At 50.0% G+C, this 22,197-nt stretch overlaps 2 protein-coding genes across 3 annotated transcripts in view; one reads left to right on the forward strand and one right to left on the reverse strand.

The window, feature by feature from the left end:
• The first annotated feature begins 445 nt into the window (after positions 1-445).
• ADPRH (ADP-ribosylarginine hydrolase) lies at positions 446-9,243 on the forward strand. 2 transcript variants are annotated; one of them, XM_080613214.1, is made up of 4 exons: positions 446-708; positions 1,376-1,722; positions 6,824-7,184; positions 7,887-9,243. In XM_080613214.1, exons 1-4 carry the CDS (start codon positions 635-637, stop codon positions 8,272-8,274), a joined length of 1,170 nt encoding a protein of 389 aa, XP_080469340.1. In that variant the 5' UTR covers positions 446-634; the 3' UTR covers positions 8,275-9,243. The 2 variants fall into 2 exon arrangements, with proteins under 2 accessions (XP_080469340.1, XP_080469339.1); XM_080613213.1 differs by lacking the exon at positions 446-708 and having other exon boundaries at positions 1,166-1,722.
• Positions 9,244-10,644: 1,401 nt separating this feature from the next.
• The window catches only part of IGSF3 (immunoglobulin superfamily member 3), a gene marked incomplete at its 5' end in the record, with an annotated part of 102,582 nt that continues 91,029 nt past the window's right edge, over positions 10,645-22,197 (reverse strand). The window contains 4 exons of the mRNA XM_080612630.1: positions 10,645-12,579; positions 13,347-13,772; positions 16,443-16,850; positions 18,265-18,675. Of these exons, the coding sequence (XP_080468756.1) occupies positions 12,329-12,579; positions 13,347-13,772; positions 16,443-16,850; positions 18,265-18,675 (1,496 nt within the window). The 3' untranslated portion in view covers positions 10,645-12,328. The remainder of the gene's footprint in view (positions 12,580-13,346; positions 13,773-16,442; positions 16,851-18,264; positions 18,676-22,197) is intronic.

Genomic DNA, 22,197 nt, shown 5'->3' on the forward strand with positions numbered 1-22,197 from the left:
GGAAGGGGGGCTGGGCTGGGGTGTCCCTTCATGGAAGGGGCACTGGTTGGTACCTTCAAGGGTGAACTGGGGCTCTGAAGACTTGCTGTGCAGCATGTCAAGTGACCACCAGGTGAACAAGTTCAGCCTCCGCAAAACCAAACTCCAGCCGTGCTCCCGTTTCTTGCTCCTGCTTCCTGCTGCTGTCCCTTCGTTGCCCATTCACTAGATGCCCTCAGCCACCTAACCACCACCACCATTAAAAACAAACGATAAAGCAAGGCAGTGGGATCACTTAGCACCTCGGGATACAGCGTAAAGCAGCACCACTGGCCATAGCAAAGCCTAGCAACGACACAATCCCGAGGACGGCCGAAAACACCCGCCTCCCTCCCGAGCTCCCAGCCCTGGGCCCCGGGAGCCTGGCCCTCCGCCCGCGCCGAGGACAGCCTGGCTGTGACCGGCGGCAGCGGGCGGCGGAGCGCCGGGTCCCGCCGGAAGAGTGGCGCCCTGGGCCTGGCGGCTGCCAAGGAGGAGTCTCCGTTGCCGGTCTGGTCGCACCGCCCCGGGGAAGCCACAAAAGGGGAGGGCCGGCCGGAGGCACCTTGGGCAGCCACCAGCAGCGCCCGCCGCCGAGGCTTGTACTGCGCGCCGGATGTCCCCACGGAGCCTCCTGCAGCTCCCCTGGTGCGGCAGGCCCCGGCCGGTCCTGCTCGCAGGAGTGGCAGCGTAAGTACTGCTGCGGCCCGGGGGCGGCCCCAACGGCCTTCCCTGCTTCTGCTAGGGCCAAACCAAAGGGCCTCGCCCTGTGTCGCAGCGAAGCCTGAGGAGAAGCGTGGGTTGTGGGGGGGTATCGCTGGAAGTACCCGCTGGGATCGCCAGTTTGGCCCGTAGCCGGCCGATGAAGCGAGGCCAAGCCTTGCCCAGGGATCCGGTGCTTACTGCCTGGCTGAAACTGACCGAGCTCAGCCTCACATTACCCCGAGGGTGGGAAAGCTGCTAGAAGCTGATCTAACCTCCTTGCTTGCGCTGTGGGCTGAACTCAGAGAAGCAGTGGCCATGGGTACAGTCATAACCTGCACACGTTTCTGCAGGCTTGCCCTTGCTTGTCAGTCTGTGACCCAGCTATGATGAGCAGCGTCATCCTGGGCTTCTGCCACAGCCCCAGGGAGGATAAGGCCAGCTGCCCGTGGCCCAGAGCTGGACTGCCACGCACTTACCCAAGTGGCCAGAAGTCCCTGGGGAGGCATTTGGGTTGAAGAAGTATGCCCTCTGAGGAAAGTGCATGCGCCAGGCTGAGTATCCAGCCTGCGCTTAGCAGTGGAGGCTCATCCTCAACTGCGAAAGACACTGTCTTCTATCTCCCTCTCTTATTTTTTTTTTTTTTTTTTTATAGTGTTTTCTGCATTGAAGCAGTCCTGGGGCAAAAAATATGTCCTAAGGCGATGGAAAACTATGTGGCATCGATGGTGCTGGGTGCAGTTGGTGACACGCTGGGCTACAAGAATGGGCAATGGGAGTTCTTGCTGAGTGGTCCAGCCATCCACAAGGAGCTGGCGGAGATGGGGGGAATTGGCAACTTGAGCATCCAAGGTTGGAAAGTCAGTGATGATACAGTGATGCACTTGGCCACAGCTGAAGCCTTGGTAGCTGCTGGGAAAACCCCAAATTTAGCACATCTCTATTCCCTGCTTGCAAAGAACTACAAGGAGTGCATGAATGACATGAAGGGCAGAGCTCCAGGTAAGCCTGCTGTAATACTGCCTGGGCAGGGCTGTGTGCTCACTAATGTCTCTCCTTTTCTTGCAGCTTGGAACTGAGGCTGGCCCTGGGTCTGCTTTTGGCTGTTTATAACATTAACTGTATTTCATGAAAAGGCAGAGAGTTTTTTTCAATACCTGTTTCAGGATGAACTAGAGACAACAAAAGAAGGCAAGCTGAAGTAGTTTGGGCTCCTCTGAACTAGATAAAAAAGATACTGTTTTGCCTACATCTACAAAACATTCTTACAGGCAAGTTTCAGGCCTGACCTTGAACTCAGGGGAAGCATGATGGCTTTTGCACTGGGGATGTGTCTTTTCTTACACTCAGAGGATGAAAAATGCAAATTCAACCATGTATAATGCACACCCTGAGATGCTGTGTTAAAGCAACACATAAAAACAGAGAATTAACAAAGAACTTTTTGTAATAAATTACACATAAAGTATATTTAAAGGCACAAAGATCCTTGCTTGGAATAAAGGTTATTAAACCCAAAGTCTACTTTTGGCTAGCTCTGCATGTCTGATTTCTGCAACAGGGTGTTCAGGCCACATTTGTATTGTCTGAACTCTGTACTACCTCTCTTGGCACAACTTTGCTAAGTTTGGGTCACAGGCAGCGGGGACTGGCAGTGTGTGGCAGTATTGAGGAAGGGCATCTTGACAGGCTGCAGTAGCCAAGCCATATACTACATATTCCTGTAGTTCCTGTTTCACTGTGGCCTGCTGACCCAGCTCTTCCCCATCAATATGTTCATGGCCCAGCCTCTTCTGGATGCTTCCGTTAAACTTAAATTGGAGCTGCTAAGGCTGGGCCTCCAATTTGAGAGGTGCAGGCAGTGTGAAGTATCCAGGAAACTCTCAATCCTATGCAAAGTTTATACATCAAAAAGAAATGTCCTACACGTGCCTATTTGGAATGCCCAGAATATATTAAGAATGTTCTGGCTTGACATTAAACATGGGAAAGGCGAAATCCTGCATTGCTGTCTTAGGGCCACTGAGCACAGTGTCACAGCTGTGCATTTCCAAGGTAAACCACGTTGGAAACTTGAGCAGGAATTTATTCTGCTTACCTTTCCACAGTGATCTCCTACTCTCCTATAAAGAACTAAACTATCAGTATTCTTTAACACAGTTTCAGTTGTTGGAGTGGCCTAATTAGTAAAATATTTAGGAAGGGGAAATGATACTTGCCAAAATAGCAGGAGTCAGCAGGTTAAACTTCTAAGACTCACTGCTGTCTTAGCAAAGGAGCTTCTTTTAGTTCCCCCTGCTGATGGGGTCTGCAAAGGTGGACTAACCACAGATGGCAGTGAGACAGCACCTGGAAGCTGGTTTTGCCTCCACTATTTAAGCTTGGAGACTAAAACCCTAGATGAAAAGGAGAACCTAAAATTTCATTGTTAGTAATTAATAGAGAAGGATAATAGCACACCTGCTGCAGTCCTTCTGTGAGTAACTGAGCTGCAGTATGCCCAAAAGCAGTTCCCATTTGGAAGTGAAGGATTTTCAAGTGAATTTGGTATGTACACTAATTTGAGTGACAATGAAAGGTCAGCTTATCTAGCTAAAGATAGAAATGCAACTTCTTTAGTGTGTCCATGAACACAACCTTGTATGATCTTAGGGAAAGTAATGTGATAAAAATGGACATCTGCTGGGAATGTTCTTTCAACAGCATTCTGGAGTGCTCCTGCTGCAGCCACAGGAAAGGCACTCAGCTCTGAAAGCATAAATCCTGACACTTCAGAGTTTAATGCCCACTGACGAACTACAAAGGGAATACCTAATCCATGTCCTGAAAAGCTGTCTGCAGTCTCTATGCCATATTGGTCAATCCTAACGCTACAAGTTGCATGTCAATAACTTCTTTTGGCAGTTTAGAGTACATGGATTTTAAATGAGAACATAACCCACAGTGATGCTGCTGGGGCCAAAGCAAGTATTTACTGGGGAATTGTAGCCCTTAAGGCTGAGAATGGGAAGTTGCTGCTGCAACTTTCACCCAACAGAGATGAGATTCCCCAGAATGGTGGGGGGAAGTCATATTGCTCACCCACACGAGGGAGTCAGACCTGAAAACCAAAACCTGAAGCAACAAAGGGATTCCCACAATGTAATGAGTCATCAGACAGCCACAGCAGGGTCCCCAGGAGAGAGCTCATTGTCATAATTCAGTGACAAGATAATCTCTCTGTCCGTTATTGCTATTTGTGATGTGCCACAGCCCCAAATTCTTTGTTCTTTGCAGGTAACAAAGTCAGTGAATTAAGTGACACAAGCACGGGCATACTTCTTTTGTCATGGTACAGCTCTCCAGGAAACCACGTGCTTCAGGAACTCTGCCTTTTGGTCCAAGTGTGTGGGATTACTTACCACTATGTGGTTGTTTTAATTCACTTTTTTATGTGTATTGATTGATGAACTGTTACTGTCTGTGCTCAGGAAGAGTCTGAAATGAGTGGACTGGAAGCCTATTCCAGGAATAGTGACCAGTTGCACTTGAAACTTCTTCATGCACTGCTTTTTGCTCGTATTTCTTTCCTTAGACAAGTACCCTCCTGAGGTTACTTTTAGCTTCTTATTGTTGTTAGCACAAAGCATTCCTAACCAGGATTTACTGGATTTCCAGAACATAATTTCCTGATTCAAAACCATCTGGACCGATCCCAGGGGTTGGCTGCCTGTGTGGCACTGCAAAACCAACAGGTCTCATCTACTGGGCAGGGTGTGACAGCAGCGTCATGCCAAAGGCTGGTGTGCTGGCACAGCAAGCACGGATGACCCTGCTGCAATGGCAGGTCGGGGTCATGCCTGGGTCATGCTGTGGGGAATTCATGAGAGCTGAAGTGGCCTGACACTGTGGGCTGCGCTGATCGGCAGCCCGCTTTTTCCTGTGGGGGAGACTCGCATAGCTGTTTCCATTCTCAAAGCTGATTTCAGTTGAGAGGCTGCAGGGCAAATAGCCCGACAGCCACAGGATCAAGCGGCTTTCTCAGTTTGAGATAGCCATTCATGGGGAGCTGGTCCACCCCCTCCCTCTGCACAGAGGGCTGTGTCCTGCTCTCATCTGGTAAACATGTGATATAACAATACTGTTGGAAAAGAAAGATGCTCAAGACACTTAGAGCAGCATGTGACCTATTACTGACAGCAGCCAGCCATTATTTCTTTCAGCCTATGTTCAGAGGCCAATCTTCAAGCTGTGTTTGGATATGAAGGTATTTCAGTTACAAGGGTGCTGTAAATGCTATGTGCAGGTCCAATAGGCTGCCATATACTAAATCGTACTGCCAAACATATACATGAAAGTGCAAAGTGAAGAGCTCTGCAAAGTACTTGTTGCAGTACCTACCTGTGATGAGCAAGGTCCCAGATCACAGTGATCAAATTGCACCAAAGGGAACTGAATTGTAGAGTTAGGTGAAGTTTGTTGACCAGTCTTCTTCCTTGCTACTCTATTTTGTTTAGTTTGACTTTCAAAGTAACAGAGCACCCTCAAGTTTATCAGCTACATGTCCCAGCAAAGCATAGAAGCAATGGTCTAATTTTGGGTGTGAGAGCATGCCAACTGTTGCTGTTACCCTATGTATCTGAGAGAGGACTGGGCAAGTTGGGGTTGGGCAAAGACTACTTTTTTGAGTCCCACTTTTGCCATTGTCCAGTACATTAAAGGTTAAATGAAGCTGCTTGAAACCTGCCCTTCATTTAGCTTCATCTGGAAGAGCAGCATTTCAGATTTGGCCAGAAGAGAAGACTAGGAGAAAAAGGCAACGTAGAAGACAAATGAAGATAATTTAATGTTTCAAAACTGTTTCCTCTTCCTTGCACACAAGCATTTGGGCTTAGCTCTCAAAACATGTTTTAAAGTCTTGGCTGGGGAAGCTGGCTGGCTTCCCACCAGAAGAGAGGCAAAATTGGACCAGGGTATGAGCTTGGAGGAGAAGAAAACTGAGGAAGGGGGATAAAGTACAATCCTGAATAGCATGGAGCATGAAAAGTTGTTTTTTGTAGTGAAAAAATTAGGGGGGGAATTTAGGGAAGTTGTCAAATGGCAGTTTAAAACAAAAGGAAGTGCTTTGCATAACCGAATCATGGCACTGGTTACCATGGGATGTTGAAGGGGTCTGAAGACATGCATGGGTTCAAGCTGAGGAGGCTGGTTCCTGGTGGCTGGGTATGTTAGGAGTTGAACACACCACTCTGGCTCTGTCTTATGACTCAAGCAAGCTTGTACTCCTGTGTCTGCTGGAAGCCAGGCGGGTCTTCTTGGGATAATGTTGTATTTGCCTCATTTTTTATAGTCTTTCCATAGTTATCTGTTAGTGACTGAGAAGACAGGCTAGTTGGCTGGACAAACCTTTGGTCTCACCTAGCACAGCTGTTCTTCAGCTTATTGAAGAGGAATACAGTAAAGCCAGTTATGCAGACCACGTTGCAGTGAGAAGTAACACATTCATCACTTTCTGACAAACTTAAACTGCAGCAAGAGAGAGCTGGAAAACACTTCCTACCAGTGATGCAATGGGAAGGATGCCTGGGAGCTTGTGGGGTCTCTGCCTTTAAAAGGTCCAGTAAAGAGGCTGAACAACTAAAAAAGCAGAGGTACTTAGCCCTGCCTCAGATCAGGGAACCTCCTTTCTGTTTCTATTTATATATATCTATCTAGGTATTTACATGTATGTGTACATAATATACCTAACATATATAGTATGTATTATATATAGCATGTATTAATATATATAGTATTTTATAGAGAAGTTATTAAACAACATGATATGTAAATAAAATTAATGTAAATAAATCATCAGTAGACTTGTTTCTTACCCCCTAATTATTTTCATGAACAGGAATTACCAAGTCTGCTTGGGTATATGCGTGGTGCACTGGCAATTTAATGCAGGATACATGTGTGAGCATATAACCGATGGTTTTAAAGGGAAGCTCAAATCCCTTATGCAGAGTAATGCTCCTTCTCCACTACCTAGCCTGTCTTCTCTCAGTTCTCAAGCTACATGACCCTGTCTCCTACTGATGCATGTTTCTTTTCTTTCTTGGGCTGTGTCCCCCCTGTCCAGGTGCCATGAGTATGGCGAATGCACTGAAGCTGGATCCGGAGCGGCCGGATGGCTGGAGGACCCCATTCAGCCCCCATGCAGGAGGCTGCGGGGCCGCCATGCGTGCCATGTGCATCGGGCTACGTTTCTGCCACACCAGTGAGCTGGACACCCTGGTGCAAGTCAGCATCGAGAGCGGCCGAATGACCCACCACCATCCTACTGGCTACCTGGGGTCCCTGGCTTCAGCCCTCTTCACAGCCCTTGCGGTGAATGGCGTGCCCCCACCGGCCTGGGGGAAGCAGCTGCTGGAGGTGCTTCCAAAGGCAAAAGCCTACGTGCGGGACACTGGCTTCTTCATGGAGGAGAACATGGGGCAATGGTGAGCTGCGCTTCCAGCACTGGGCTTTGCTAAAACTAGAATAAACCTCATGTATGAGAGGGTGAGCTCTGCTAATACTTAAGTTTCAGTAACCACATAAAGTCCCAGAGCAGCTCATGCCTGCTATGGGACTGAATAGATTCAGAGTACCTCTAGCTTAATCTAAAACAAAACCGAGCCCATTGTGTTTGGGTCATGCAGTTATGCCATTTTTTGGATCCAGTATGAGGTAGCTGTATTTGTCATCTCAAGCAACCATGACCTGATGAAAGATGGAAGCAGGGGAAGAGCACCAGGCTTCAGGACTGAGCTCAGTTAGAAAGTCATAACCAAATCTGGTTGCAGATTCAGTGGGGCTGTGTGTGCAGGGGCACACACAGGCAGGGTACTCTGGATCTCAGAGGATGACTCAGTTTTCACTCTGAGCCTCTGAATCCCATGCAGCATGACAGCAGCAGGTGCTGGGCTGCCTTCTCCCATGTGGCTGGAGGGAGGGGAAATCTAACTCACTGAAACATGTCCCTGGGCCTCTTACTGGAAATCATGTCCTTAGTTTGACAAATGGGGGGACGCCTACCATTTTGCTGAGCCATTGCTCCGGGCTCTTGGTGCAGCACGTTTTCAGCTGGTGCCGAGCAGGGAGCTGAGGTACATGCTTCTGCCATGGGATGTCTCTTACAATCCCTCCATCCTGTTTTGCAGGCATTATTTTGAAGAGCAGTGGGAAAAATACCTGGCAGAGAGAGGCATAGCAGATGGGATCTCCCCACCCACCTTCCCCCCAAGGTATGGTGTGGAAGAGAGAGACTCCTTCTACACCTCCCTCAGCTACGATGGCTGGGGGGGCAGCAGCGGGCACGATGCCCCTATGATCGCTTACGACGCGGTGCTGGGCGCAGGGGATTCATGGGTAGAGCTGGCTCACCGGGCCTTCTTCCATGGTGGGGACAGCGACTCCACTGCTGCCATTGCAGCCTGCTGGTGGGGTGCCATGCATGGCTTCCAGGGTGTCAATGACTCCCTCTATGCCCAACTTGAGTACAGAGACCGCCTGGAGCAGGTGGCCAAGGCCTTGTACCGCCTCACCTAGATGGGGGCAGCAGGGCCCCCAGGGGTGCTCTTACCTCACAGCCACCCTCTGCTCACTCAAGGTTTAGCAAACTCCATGTGCAAACCTGCTGAGTTAAAAGCACAGGAGCATCAGCCAGGGTCAGGTCTGCTTTTTTTGTGTGCGTGTTGGCCTCAGTGGGGGGCTGTTTTGGAGCTAGCAGCTTGGGGATGGTGGGTGGGGGAAGCACTTACAAGGTAGTTTGATGGGAGCAGCCAAGCCCTGAGACATCCCTCCTCCGCTGCATGGTGGCTACACATCGCCTGGCCCTCAAGGGGAGCAGGGGCACCTGCTGCAGCCATGCCCCAGCAGCAAAACCCGCTCAAGCTGCCCCAGACCAGGGTCCTGCCCATATGAGCATGCCTGAGAGGGTAAGGGATGCACACCTGACTGCAGGGAGTGTACATGGGCTGCAGATGCTTCCCAGCAAGCCTAAGCTAGCCCAAGCTCCCTGCCTGGTACTGTCACCAGGGAGTGCTGGGGACAGCACTTGCCATCTAGCACTGAGACTATAGCAGATGCAGCCCAAGACAACCTGCTTGGGGGGGGTGCAAGGGGAGCAGGCAAACAGCCAGTTGTGTCTGGAGACAGCAGCTGTCTCATACAATTGTTTTAGCAGAGTTTTTTGTTTTAAATGAATGTGGGGAAAAAAACCAAACCCAACCTCACAGCTGTGTCAGCAGTGCATTTTGCACAATGTCACAGCACTTTTGCTATACAGGTAAGAATGTATCACACTATTTCCCTATTTCAGTTAACGTGGGAGTTCAAGACTACTAACCAAACCCTTAATCAAGGTAAAAGTGGGTAATGAAAATGAACAGGTTGATCTTAAGCAGCTTCTGTAGTGAGCAATATTCTTCCGTTTACATCAATGTTACTAAAGATTATCTGCTTAACATTTGCTATGGATAATTCTATATAAAAAGTTTTTTCTTCAAATCCAGACTACGGCAGAGCAAAGTACTTCCTGTTTTCAAAGCAATTTAAAAAATGGTGTATCCCATTCAATAAACAGACCTGACGTACCTTGGTTAAATGTTATATTCTGTTATGGGATGAATTAAGGGATGGGAGGGAGAAGTATGAAGAGCCAGAGGGTGTAAGGTGTGTCTGCAAGCTCCAGCATGCAGGAAAGGAGATGCACTACCAGGGTGGGAAAAGAGTTAATGCATCAGGGAATGGGCAGTGGGAAAGGGAGAGGCTGCCTGAAAGGGGGTGTTCAGCACACCTTTATGCAGGGAGTGTGCATAAAGGCATAATGAAAGCCCAAATCTGATAAAAACCAGTGGCAGTAGGATTCACAATTTCAACACAGTTTACTACAGCTCTCCGGTGTGTTGTATAAAACATGTTTTAGTGCAACATAGTACAAAGTTTTTGTTAAACGTCTGTTTTTTTTAAAAAAATCCCAAATATTTTTCCACATCATGCATGGATAGAGGATCTCTCTTTCTTCTTGGCTTTGTTACAGGAAGTTACAGCAGAGAGAGTGGTTTGAAAAGCTTCATGTTAAAACTCGTTACAGGAAAAGCCTGCCTTATAAAAACAGAAGTTTGAGACTGGGCAGCATGTGCCAGAGCAATGGAGAAACGCCACCGGCAAGGTACATTCAGGGACCACCTGGAAGCCCAGGAAAGCCTGGGCTCTGTGCAGAAACCTCAGGGCTGGGAAGGGACCCAATCCAGCCAGGGGGCACAGGGCCATGGAGAGCTCTCCACGAGAGCCCTGCTCCAGGGCAGACTGGCTCATGAGGAGCACGGCTTGAATGCAGCACAGTGCTCTCCCAGGGAAGAACAGCTCCTGCTGACTTCATTTTCTCTTCTTCCTTCCTTTAAAGCTGAAGTGAACTGCAGTTGCTGCCCCAGAGCAGCAGGTACAGGAGACACTACATTTACAAAACAATACCCACTGGCTGCAGCTGCTGCTGTTCGCTCCTTGGTTCTTCGTTTCCATTCACTTCTCATCCCACTCCTCTCTTTGCAGATGTCGTAACCAGAAAGGGAGGACAAGTGTGCAGGTGTGTGATACATGTGTGTCTATATATAGGAGTGTGATACTATGCATATGCTGCGGTCAGCAAGCAGTTACATCTCAAGGAGGCAGACTTTGCAGAGGGACGAGTGAAATTTGGGCTTCCCAGTGGAAGACGAAACCAATGTTGTTCTAGTGGAAGAGCAGAGGTGGCTGACTTCAAATGCCCTAGCATGGAAGAGTCCACGGCCACATGGGTCCTCTCCCAGCTGGAAGAGAGGATATGCGCTGCAGATCTTCCACCTGAGGCTTCACCACCTCTGAAACATCAAGGCATCAGGATCTAACCAACTAGTGCTACAGAGCATCTGCTGAGGTCCTCGTCTCTTCACAAAGAGCAGTCCAACACGCCTGAAGAGGACAATGGCTGTGGGTATGGCACCTCTCATATGTGAGGTGTAGGGAGTCTTGTGGCTGTGCCCATCCATCCCGGTTGGCTTCAGCCATGCTGCAAAATATAAATGGCTGGATTTGCCAGGAAGACATCAAGGAAGACAACAAAAGGCCATTTTTGGCAAACATTTTCTTCCGCCAGACATAACACTTCGGGCGTATATGGGAGGAGGCGGATTCCCCCACAGGACAGGGCAGGGGTACTTGGCATTAAGGGGTACACGGGAGCTCAGGTGCCCCATGTGGCGAGAGCCCTGGTTTGGTTCATGAGAGCCATATCTTTCACAGAAAGAACAGCATTTCCCGCCACAGCGACTGCCTACAAGAGCAGATGACTGCCAGGATGGGGAGCTGATGGAGAAATGGTTTCTCTTCCTCAAGCCCCAGAAACTCAAAATGGCAGATGCACGTGCACACACAGGGAAGATTTCTCTCAGCCCAAGGAGACAAGGAAGCCCCCAGGGTGTCAATATTGTGCAGGCTCCTCACCCTGTCCAAGCTCACACCAGAAAGCAGTGCAAGCCACAGGGAAACTCATGACACACGGTGGTTAACTGCATGTCCTCGCTGCACAGCATGGCTGCAGCTGGGCTACTTGGCTGGAGCAATCCAGGGGCTGTGAACCCAACCCGTGGACCTTCTCCCTTCCCCCTTCCTAGAGTCATTACTTTGGTCATATTGAAGTCTTCAGAGACTGGTTCCAGCCACTTGTCCCCAGGCGTCTGGGGCACAGAGGGGATCCGCCTCGTCAGAGGTTGCAGCATGGACACCAGGGAGGAGCACAACTCTGGTAAGCTGAACTGTACAAGGACCTTCTTTGCTATCAACAAAGTCAGAGCTTTCAGGTGTCCTCCTTCCATCTCTCCCTTCAGTTCCTGGGGACAAACTAAATTGCTTTTGTCCTGATCACTGATGTGCTCAATATTCACTCCAAGACCTGGAAACACTCCAAAAGGTGAATTGCTCCCTCCTGAGAAAACGGTAGATGGAGGCAAGAAGATGCTGAGACTACAGCCAGTCTTTGAGATGGACATCTTGATAGCTCAGCTAACCTCTCCATAGGTGGACCTGGCTTTATCTATTTTAGAAGGAGGAACTAGCTCAGCACACCTTGGGAAAAGACCTTCTTCACCGTGGCACTGAGTCTGAGGAGGAAAACCAGGCTGTTTTGGAAAACATACATATTTACTTCCAAAGAGATCGTCCCAGGACCAAATGCCCCCTTGGAACTCCTCGCTGTGTGGAAGGCAGGGGAAGCCTACAGTTCTTTCAGTGACCAAAAAAGAAATGACAAAATAGTAATGGCCAAAAAGACAGCAACTGATGGGAACAAAATTAATCCGAGAGGAACATCTGCTATGTACATCAAGAGCAGGGACTTTCTGTCCATAAGGATGAGGTGGGATGTTCTCCACTGGTGCTGGAGGAAGCCTCGGACCTTCCCGTCCCTGCTGGCTGGGTGCTCCACAGAGCTCAGCTGCCACGTCAGAGCACAGACACTGAAACAAATGAAACAAGAACAACAAAACCCACTCTGTTCCTTAGGGCTCCTGGTGTGTCTCTGCTTCTCTCTCTCTCTCTGCTTGTCCCCCTGGGTGCCTCTGCCTGTTTAATCCATGGTTCCTGGGTGGATACTGAGGACTGGTGGCTCCAGGCAGGTGGGAGAGTAGTTGAGGTGAGGCTCTTTGATCCACAGCAAGGGGACCCCGTTCTTGCCCTCAGAGTTCTTGCTAGAGTTCCGGCTCTTGAACCGCACCAGGAGAATGGTGATGATCAAGATGCCAAAGATGGGGAAGGGGTAGAAGAACACAAAGTAGAAGAGGGCGTCGTTGGAGCAGATGACAGACTGCAGGCTGGAGCCTGTAAAGAGACACAGGATGGTCACATTTCATGGCTCCTCTGCAACATAGTGCCTAAAAACTTCTTTAGAAACAAAAAACCCAGACACTCATTAATCTGTGTCAATGGAGGAGGTGGGGCTCTGAGAAAAATACCAATATTGCAGAACAGAGCAGCAGAAGAAAGTTGTTGCAGGGCATGTTTTGGCTTTATCCCCATCATGAGTTTCGTAAGTGCTAGAGAAGAGTCCTCCCTGGTGCAGATTTTATGATAGCTTACAAAGCAGGGAGCTTTGCAAAGCACTGTTTCCCTCAGTGGCTGTACACAGAGGCAGAACCCCAGTATGTCCCTTAAGGGCCCACAAAACTCTCATCACCTCAGTTATCCCTGGGGGCTCTAAACCATCCAATGGCTTCAGGAGTTGCTGGGGGAAAACCTTTGTGCCACAGCCTGCACCTCTGTGTGTAGCCAAGCCAAACTCCAGGGTGTTTCCCAAAGGGAAGGGTTAAACCCCAGTGGGGGACAATGTCTGTCCCCACTGACTCCAGACACACCAGGTGGTATTGTGGGATGGGCAGCCTCAGCACAGAGCTAAGTGCAGTGCTTAATCCAAGACACAGATGGGCTATAAGCCATCGACCTGGTTGGAAAAGCACTGGCACCACAGACTTGCCCTGGTGCAGGCGAGACCCAGGCCCATTCATTCCTTGGCCTTTTTATCTTGGTTGAACCAAAGATGCAGGAGATGCCAGGGACATGCCCCCAAGAGGGCTGTCGCCTCTTCTTACCTGCATCCTGCACATGAACAGCAACCGTGCCCGACTCCTCCTCTGCCAGCCGGTACCACACGCCGCTGGGGTCCGCCAGCCATTCCTCCACATGGCACGAGTAGTTCCCCGCGTCGGCTCCGCTGGCCTGTAGCACCGTCAGCCGGAAAAGCACCGCCGAGAGCCTCTGGAAGCGCAGGCGCCCCTCCCAGCGACTGGCCTCAGTGCTGAAGATGGCATCAGGGCCCACGGTCAGCACTGCTTCCCTCTCCTGCTCCTCGTCCTCCTCTGTCTGGCCACCCGCCTCTTTAGCCTGCATGTTGTACCATGTCACTGCGAAATGGGACTCTGGGCTGGAGCGGGACAGGATACTGCAGTCCAGTGGGAAGGACTCCTTCTCCTGCACTGTGAGGTTAGCGGTAGCTGTTTCCACCTGCAAAGTGGGATCTGAGATAAGGGGAGATGTGAGCACTGAGTATCGTCAAAGCCACCCTTGCCCCAGTGTAAACTGACTGTCACAACTCTGCTATGTACTGAGCACAGTCTAAGCAATATCCAAAGGCTTGACGCAGCCTGCCAGGTCCCACAGGTACCTCTGTGGTCAACCCCACAGGTGCAGCATCCTCACCTCGCCACACACCACCTGGCGCAGGGTCAAACAGGAGCTGTCTGCAAGCACTGTACTGCTGCCTTGCCCACATAGACCCTGGCACCAGCTAATGGGGGCACATGTGAGAGGAGAAAGCTGCTGCAGCTTACCCAGACATGCTACTAGAACATGCCAGGAAACACTGAGTTCGGTGCCTGTGCTGAGGACTACTCCTCCCCAGCTACCAATGCAAAAAGCATTGCACTCCATGCCTACTTTTTATTTCTTTGAGAGCGCTCAAAGGTCTTGAAAAACAGTGTAACAGAAGAGGGGAGGATTTTCTCTGGCAATTTGGGAAGTTATTTAGGTAACATCTCCATGGAGATGTCCCCAGCACAGACACAGTGGGGACACTTCTAAAAGTCTCATTTTCTTGGTTTTTTTTTTTTTATTATTTTTGTTGTAGTGCTTGCTGCATGGCTAAAGAGATGTTTTTACCTAACTGAGATAAAGCGGCCAGACCCAAGATAGGTTGATTAAACACTGACTTCAAGAGCAATTAACATTTGGTTTAGTCATCTTGCCAGGGAACACACATATACTCCAGGGATCACAATCAGTCCAGATCTAAGCTTTCATTTAAAGATTAAAAAGCCCTTTCCAACATAAGAGCTGAGCAGGAAGGGCAAGCTGACAGCCCACTGTAGAGAGCTTTCTCCTTCAGTGAAGATAGCTAGGCAAACCCTCTCTTGTGCAGCCTCTGGGTGTCCCTGCAGGAGGGGGCTGCTGTCCCCCAGCTCTCATCAGCCACAGGGCTTCTCATTATAGAATCTGCCCAACACATTTTAAATGGTCCCATAACGAGAATCTTCAAGGCCAGAGCCCTTCAGGCCTTAGGCAACACAAGTGTTTTCAGTTCAGAGTTTCCCCAGGAAGACTCCTGAGCAGAAACGGGACTACTGAGGAAAACGGGAGGAAGGGAAGGAAATGGCTGGTCAAAACCAACACAAAGCCTCCCCACCTCTGCAAGTTAAGCAGAAACAGAACTGCTGTCTGAAGGTGCTGAGAGGTTCTTTTGTCCTCTCTTTGCTCACGATTATAGTCCTGAAAAATGAGCAGAGATCCTTACTAATGAGACATGAGTCACAAGCAAGTTTAGTCATTTTGTTAAGTACTGGCTGCTATGAAAGAAAAACAAACAACAACAAAGCAGTTTTAGAGAAAAAATTGTCTTGAATTATCCCTCTCTTCTTCCCACTCCACATCCTTCCGCAATTCAAGATGAGCCTCAAGGATTTCCCCTGCTGTTCATTCTTCCTCCATCAGGGCTGGCAATTCTCAGCCTGGATGAAGAGCTGCACTTACAACCATGCGGGCACTGAGGATACAGGGATTACGTGGGGACGCCTTATCCTCCGCTCAAGCCATCTAGGCCAGCAAAGTTTTCCAAGCAAGGACCTGGCAGAAGAGAGCTGTGCTGTCCTGAGTGAGTTCCTCCTCTGCAGTAAAAATCTCCTCTGTCATAAATGACCACAAAAACCTTTCCAGAATCTTACCCTTTTGCCAGCTCCACTGCAGAGTCACCTCACTGGAATGGGCAGGCATAAAGCACCACAGCAGAACTTGCAGAGTGGTTGCTTTACATGCTGGAAAATATCCAGCAAATGAGGACCATAACTTTTATTTAACCTACAGCCTTTAAAACATTTACTCTTGAGTCATGTCTCAAAACCTAGCGAATCCCTATTTTCCAAGGTAAACTGTCCTTGCAGCTTATCTGTTGTTAGAACAGACTACTTCTGTAGCACTTTTTTCTCCACTAGATACTAGCAAGAACAAGAAGCATCTGGATACTTGATGCCTGCCTGTGTCTGTGCATAGCCAAAATGGTGGCGTTAGGTAGCAGGATCCACCTGAACCACTATCACTGGCAAGAGGGTAAACAGGAAGCCCTCAAGTACTCTCTTGTCCATATAGAAGCAGGTTCCTCATAGCCAACTCCTGCCCCATCAAAAAGCCCAAATCCTCATCTCAACCAACAGACAAACCCTTGGAGCTGCAAAGCCCACATCTGCTTCTTCACCCACAGAACACGAAGAAGCAGCTGGACACCAGCAAGGGTATTGATCTCCTCTGCTACACTCTTTTCATGCCAGGAACCTTGCCCCTGAGGCACATGACTGGGAAGCACAGATAGCTTCCCCCATCTCACTATCAAAATGTGAGTAAAATTGGAAGCACATCCTACCAAAATCTGCCAAAAGTGCTGTGAAAACAATACATTTGCAGATGCAGTGGTGACAAAATCCCAAGCCCATCTAGCTGTTTGCAGGGCTTGCTCTATGCTCTTTCCACAGAAACAAGAGTGCACCCAAGAAGACATGCAAAAAATTATCAGCATGGCCGGTAGCTCGGTGGTCCTGCCCTCTGCCAGGACCTGCTGTCAGTGACAGACAGATGGTGACTTGTGTGTTTGACCCAAGATGGCAGAGTGCTGCTCAAAGCCATTGGCATGAGATCCTTCTCACCTGGCTGCTTGACAGTGAGAGTGATGAGTCCGGAGAGGTCCTCTGCCCGCTTGTACCAGCGGTCGCTGGGGTCGAGGAGCCACTCCTCCACACGGCAATCATAGGCTCCGCTGTCCCGCACAGTGGCGTTTTGGATGGAGAGGAGGTAGAGACCCGGGGATGGGCTCTCCAGGTGCAGCCGGCTCCGCAAGTTGCCCAGTGCCGCCAGGTCCCCGTAGCGCAGGATGCTCTGCCGGCTCAGCCGGGCCACCACCTCCTTCTCTGGGTGGCCTGGCCGCCACACGTACCACTCCACTGAGAGCTGCGATGAGGGGCTGGTCCGGTTGCTGACCACGCACTCCAGGGTCACCCACTGGTTCTCCAGCACCGTGATGTTCTTGTGGGTCTGGTTCACCTGCAGGCGGTTATCTGTGGGAAAAGGCCATGAGAAATGCAAGGTGACTCAGGGCTGCAAGGGATCCTTTGTCTCCCCACAAAAACTTCTTGCATGGCCATAGTCCTGGGGTGTGATGAAAGAAATGAGGAAGGGAAGGAAAAAAAAAATCCATGGGGGAAAAAACCCAAAACCAAACATAAGAAGAGGAAGAGAAAATGGGATTTGTGTTTTTTAGGGTCTTCTGAAAATCTCAGGCTAACCACCAACAATGCCTCATTCAGCACAAGGAACTGGAAACCCACAATCTCCCAGTAACACCTGGGGGGTCCTAAGTGCAGACACCTTGTGGAGAGGTCACACCTCAGTCTTTTCTCACCCTCCTCCTGCGGCAGGGCAGTAGCCTGGTCACACCCCAACCAGTAAGCCCTCCTGTTGTGGGAAAACAGAAATAAGTCAGAGGGTGGGTGGCTCGTTATAGGGAACCACCACTGGAAAATGAGAAGTGGCAGGAGGGCAAAGTCAGCCATGGTGTTCTGCTGTCTTGGGAATTCCCCTGATTTTCATTCCACAATTTCATTGATACATGAAGGGTGGAGGGTGGGTGACTGCAATCAGCCTTTTTATGCGAAATGATGTGTCACTCGTAACTCCTTCATGACTTCTTTCCACGGGCAGTCTGGACTTCCCTGGTACAGCCTCTGCAGCGACCCACACTGGACTTCCCAGAGAGAGGCAGGTGATGCAAAGGAGGGGACAGATCACAGATCCCTCCTCCCTAACAACTCCACAGCCATCTCACAGAAATGAGGAGCTGGGACCAGCAGTGAGCAGCCCTGTCCCCAGCTTTGTGGGGGCTTGTGGGCACTAAAAATGCTCCTCCATCAGCCCACCTTTACCAGTGATGTCCATTGTCAAGGAAAACACTAGCAGAGCAGATTTCTCCTTTCCTGGCAGCCAGCTCCCCACCTCATTAAACTCATTACATGTCATGCGCACAGCACAGAGGGAAAAGAGACAAGGCTCCCTGAGCCTGCCAGGATACAGGCACGGAGTAAAATTAAACTGTGTGCAAAGCATAAAATGCTTTCTCAGGTAGGCACACGCCAGTTCTCTCTCACTAGGTCGCTAGTCGACACTCTTGCTACGTGATGCTCTTGAGGATAAAGAAACCTGGCTGGACACAGCAGCCCTATAGATCATGGGGGATGGCCAACCCTGATGTGGGGACACTCAAATGCATGCCAACCCAGCCTAAATGGAGAAGGGGCTCGTCAGAGGGGGAAAACATCCCTCTTTGTGCAGGAATTATGCAGGCATGAGGATGCAAGGAGGGGGTGACAAGGCTGTAGTGGAAAGAAGTGCAGAGCATCCCTGTTTCCCCAGAAAAGCTTGCCAAGCTCATGAGCCCTGCACAACAGCAAGGTCCAAGAGGACCCCACATGGTACCTGGCTGCTTGACGGTGACCTCTGTTCGCCCCGACACCTCCTCTGCCAGCTTGTACCAGGCGTGGTTGGGGCTGAGCAGCCACTCCTCCACGTGGCAGTAGTAGCTGCCGCTGTCTCTGACCTCTGCCCGCTGCACCGTCAGGCTGAAGAGCCCTCCTGACGCTGAGCGCTCGAACTGCAGCCGGCCCCGCAGCCCCTCCTCCTCTGCGTAGGTGCCATACTCAAAGGCTGAGCTATGGGTGGTCTTCAGGATGAGCTTGCCATCGGCATCGGAGGGCTTGTGGACATACCACAGCACAGCAAAGTGTGAGTCAGGGCTGGTCTGGGACTTCACTGAGCAGTTGAGTGGGATGGGACGGTTCTCCACCAGAGTGATGCTCCGCTTTGACTTGCTCACCTGTAGCTTGGTCACTGCAAGGGAAGAACAGGGAAGGATGAGGAGAGGTGGGTCACTAACATGGAAAAGAAACTGAACTGATCTGGGGAGGACCACAGAGCCCTGCCCCAACTACAGGCATGGCAGCTCTTGCTTGGGTCTTACCTGTACCTTTAAGACAATGTTCTCCTACCAAATCTCTCTTCTTTCACCCCTGGCTCTACTTGCAGATGCTCCCACCATGTCCCTAAGCAAGAGGCTGCCTTTTCACAGTTTGACATTTAAAAGACTCCCTTTCTTAATTCACTGTGATCTAAGGCACCAAATCTAGCAAGAAGACTACACCCATATTCAATGTTTTTTTTTAATGGAGAAATCATATCACTTGCACCTCAGAGCAATAAACTGCTGAACAGAGAAACTGGTCAACAAAGAAAACCATCTCCAAGAAGGGTGAATTAAATGAGACTGTACTGCTGTCACACGCCAACCATGTCAGTGACGTGTAACCCACAGACATGCAGTAGCTAGGGGACCAAACATGGGTACAATTAGCAAAGAACAGCACGCACCAGACTGGAAGGGATCAGCAGGGAGCAAGCTCCAGCAGCCAGGAAATCTGGCTCCAGGTATAGCACAGACTGCTCCAGGACAAGATACAGGTGTATCACCTACCCTGGCTTCCCAAGAGCAACTGTGGTTCCCACATGGGTAGCTAACCAGTCACAGTGTCGAGGATGACAAAGCGGCGTCACTGGCTCTTGTCCCTGCACGAAGAGTGCCACACTGGTTTTCCCATTCCTCTCTCCCTGCAGGAGCAGATGAAGCCTCCACTGTGCGTGCTCAGGCTGCGCCTGTCACCCAAGCCGTTGATCCAGGGCATTCCAGTCTGAGAGGGAGGACACGAAGCGCCCTCCTGTGACACCTGTGCTTGGCCTGCCTGGGAGCGCTGCTGGCTACAGACCGGAGGAGAGGAGCAGCTCCTGGCAAAACACACTGCCTCTCCTCCTTCACCTCCCCTCGCACGGCAGCTCCCCTCTGAAAGGGGGCATGCTCTCCTGTTGCAGAGCGAAGGGATTCTGCTGACAACTGGTGATTCTCTTAACATAGCGGGCGCCCTGGGCACAAGTGGCACAACACAAGTGTGGCACCACAGGCACAAACAGTTGCAGGCTGCCAGGGGAGCTGTGCACATCCACACTCTGGAAACCCAACCCACGCATCCTCCGTTTGCGAGGAAGCAATGCTGTCTCCTCTCTCTCACCGACACATGGGCTCCTCACTTTGCATCCCGGCTTTGCTTCCAGCTCCCCTTGGGCCCAGGGTCTCAGATGCCTGTCAGTACAAGCAATGAGTGACAGAGACAAGCGACAGGATGGGCACAGGCAAACAACTTCAAATGGGAGGGACAAACTCCCGTCACAGTGACAAGTTCTGCTCTAAGACAGCATATGAGATAGGCATCCTGTTAAATTGATTGCCCGTGGGCTTTAATTAGTATGCTAATAAAGACCCAATGTCTGTGTAAGGGGTATGGCACACAGAGAGTGGACAGAGGGAAGAAGGGAAAAAGTCCCTTGTTTTTCCACTCTGAAGACTTCAACCTAATGGAGAGATTTAGCATCACCCTGTTGTATTTCTGCCATACCCTAGACACGCTCTTTCCCCTTTGTTTCATCCAGGACAGCAGCTTTAGCCACCGCACCCACACTCATCGCACCTTTTCAGCTCACCACTGGTTAAGAAAGGTTATTTTGAGCATTAATCAATCTTCCAAGTCCCTGGGAGATGAACCAATAAAGTGGAAGGTGATTCTCAGCAGTTTCCTTTCTCCCCCAGCCCCCTTTCCAAACAGTTTATTTTTAATTGGTACCAGATTATTTTCTGCAACCGTTACTAAGGAAACCTCTGTTACTATAGCAACCATGTATGTTAAGTCAGTAGTCCTATATCTATTAAAATGCAGTATATACACATGCAGTGTGTGGTGAGGTTGCTCAATATCAACGCACACACAGACAAAGCCAGGGTATGCACAGAGCAGCTGAGACACAAGCACCCCTTCCAGTGCTCTTCCCAAATCATGGCAACTCCAGGAGATGAAAACAAGGAGGATGGGCATGGACTAATTTTAAGCCTAGTGTTTGGGGCAGCAGACCTGCACCTCACACGTGACAGATGTATTTCACTGAAGCAGTGAAAGCTTGTTCCCACACCATAATCATGGCAATTCTTGCTGTGCATGGATCCCTGAGATCATCCATGAGCTCTTGGATGGCCTCCGTGCAGCTCTTCCTGCTTCCATTTGACACTTGGGAAGATGTCTTCTATTGTGGGGGTGAGGGTGATGGGGAAGAAATCTTAACTATGGCAAAAATGAGATCTTAAAGCCCCCAGCTCTCCAAGCCTTCCTTGGCAGCCACTGCAGCCAGCATCCAGGAATTTGTGTACTCATGTACAGAGACCCTCCAAATCTTGATGACATGATCACTTCTCCTGCTTGCTGCCAGCTGGAGCAGCAGGTCCTGGCAGGGAATTACAGGTCTTCCCTTTGCTAGACTGCACACACTTGCAGAGGTTCCTACACTATGTGTGGAGTTTCCCCTAGATTAGAGGTATCTGGAATAGGTAACGACACTCCTGCCAATGCACTTCTCATCTAACATGACTTATTTTCCTAACGGAGGCACACCATGGAAGATGCAAGTGCAGATTTTGTTTCCCTCCCACAGAATTAGAGAGGACATTCTCAGTCTTTTCCAGTCTGTGAACACCAAATGCTTTCCTGCCCAGGCACTGGCTCCTCATAGCAAATGCATACCTACCTCTTCTTCATTACCTTTTGTAGATCCTATAGAAATAATTCACAGCTTTTACAGACCACAGGCTGAAAACTGCTGAGTTGGAAGCACTGTGGCACACAGGTTACCTTGGGGCAGCTTCACCTTTGGGCTACAGCTGGGTTTTCAGGCTCATGCAGGGGAGAGATCCTTTGCCACAGTCTGGTTAAGACATGGGAAGCTTTCTGAGGCAGCTTGTGCTTCTGCCTTCCCACAGGGATGATCATCAGCCATCATTCACAGATACGCAAACTAATCCAAAAGGCTCATTTTGCATTTGGGTAAAATGATTTAAAAAGGAGAGGGGAGAAATAATCCTGAAGTTGGTGGTCCAGGGTGATGGTGAGGGTAATGGTACAATACAACACTCTTTCCAACCTGGTAGTAAGTCTACTCTAGCACAGGGTGGGTCTCTCCGTGCCCCATGCAACTTGCCAGGTCATGTTTAAAGATGCCTGCCATGACATGGAAATGATTGTAGCTGCTGGTGCATGAGTGAGGTTGCAAGACCCCAGGCACTGAGCCAGCCAAACCTTGCCCTTCTGACACAGGGAAACTCCCTTTCCTAGCTTAGGGATTTGCCTGGGCAGAGAGCCAGGAAAGGGCTTGGCCTTCAAATGCTGAACTGATGTGTTCTGCTCCAGGGGCTGGGGCTCCGGTGTGCCTGGGCAGAGCTGCTTCAGCCCTCTGTCAGGCAGCGGAGGTGGTGGGCACAAT

The sequence above is a fragment of the Psittacula echo genome (assembly GCF_963264785.1).
Source record: "Psittacula echo genome assembly, chromosome: 3".
Taxonomy (NCBI): Eukaryota; Metazoa; Chordata; class Aves; order Psittaciformes; family Psittacidae; genus Psittacula; species Psittacula echo.

What these genes read in the sequence shown, in the direction of transcription:
- ADPRH (XM_080613213.1), top strand. Translation starts at nt 1,245, where the DNA reads ATGCCCTCTGAGGAAAGTGCATGCGCCAGGCTGAGTATCCAGCCTGCG. An exon ending in CATGAAGGGCAGAGCTCCAG is followed by an intron (nt 1,723 to 6,823) that starts GTAAGCCTGCTG and finishes CCCCCTGTCCAG; the next exon opens with GTGCCATGAGTATGGCGAAT. An exon ending in GAGGAGAACATGGGGCAATG is followed by an intron (nt 7,185 to 7,886) that starts GTGAGCTGCGCT and finishes CCTGTTTTGCAG; the next exon opens with GCATTATTTTGAAGAGCAGT.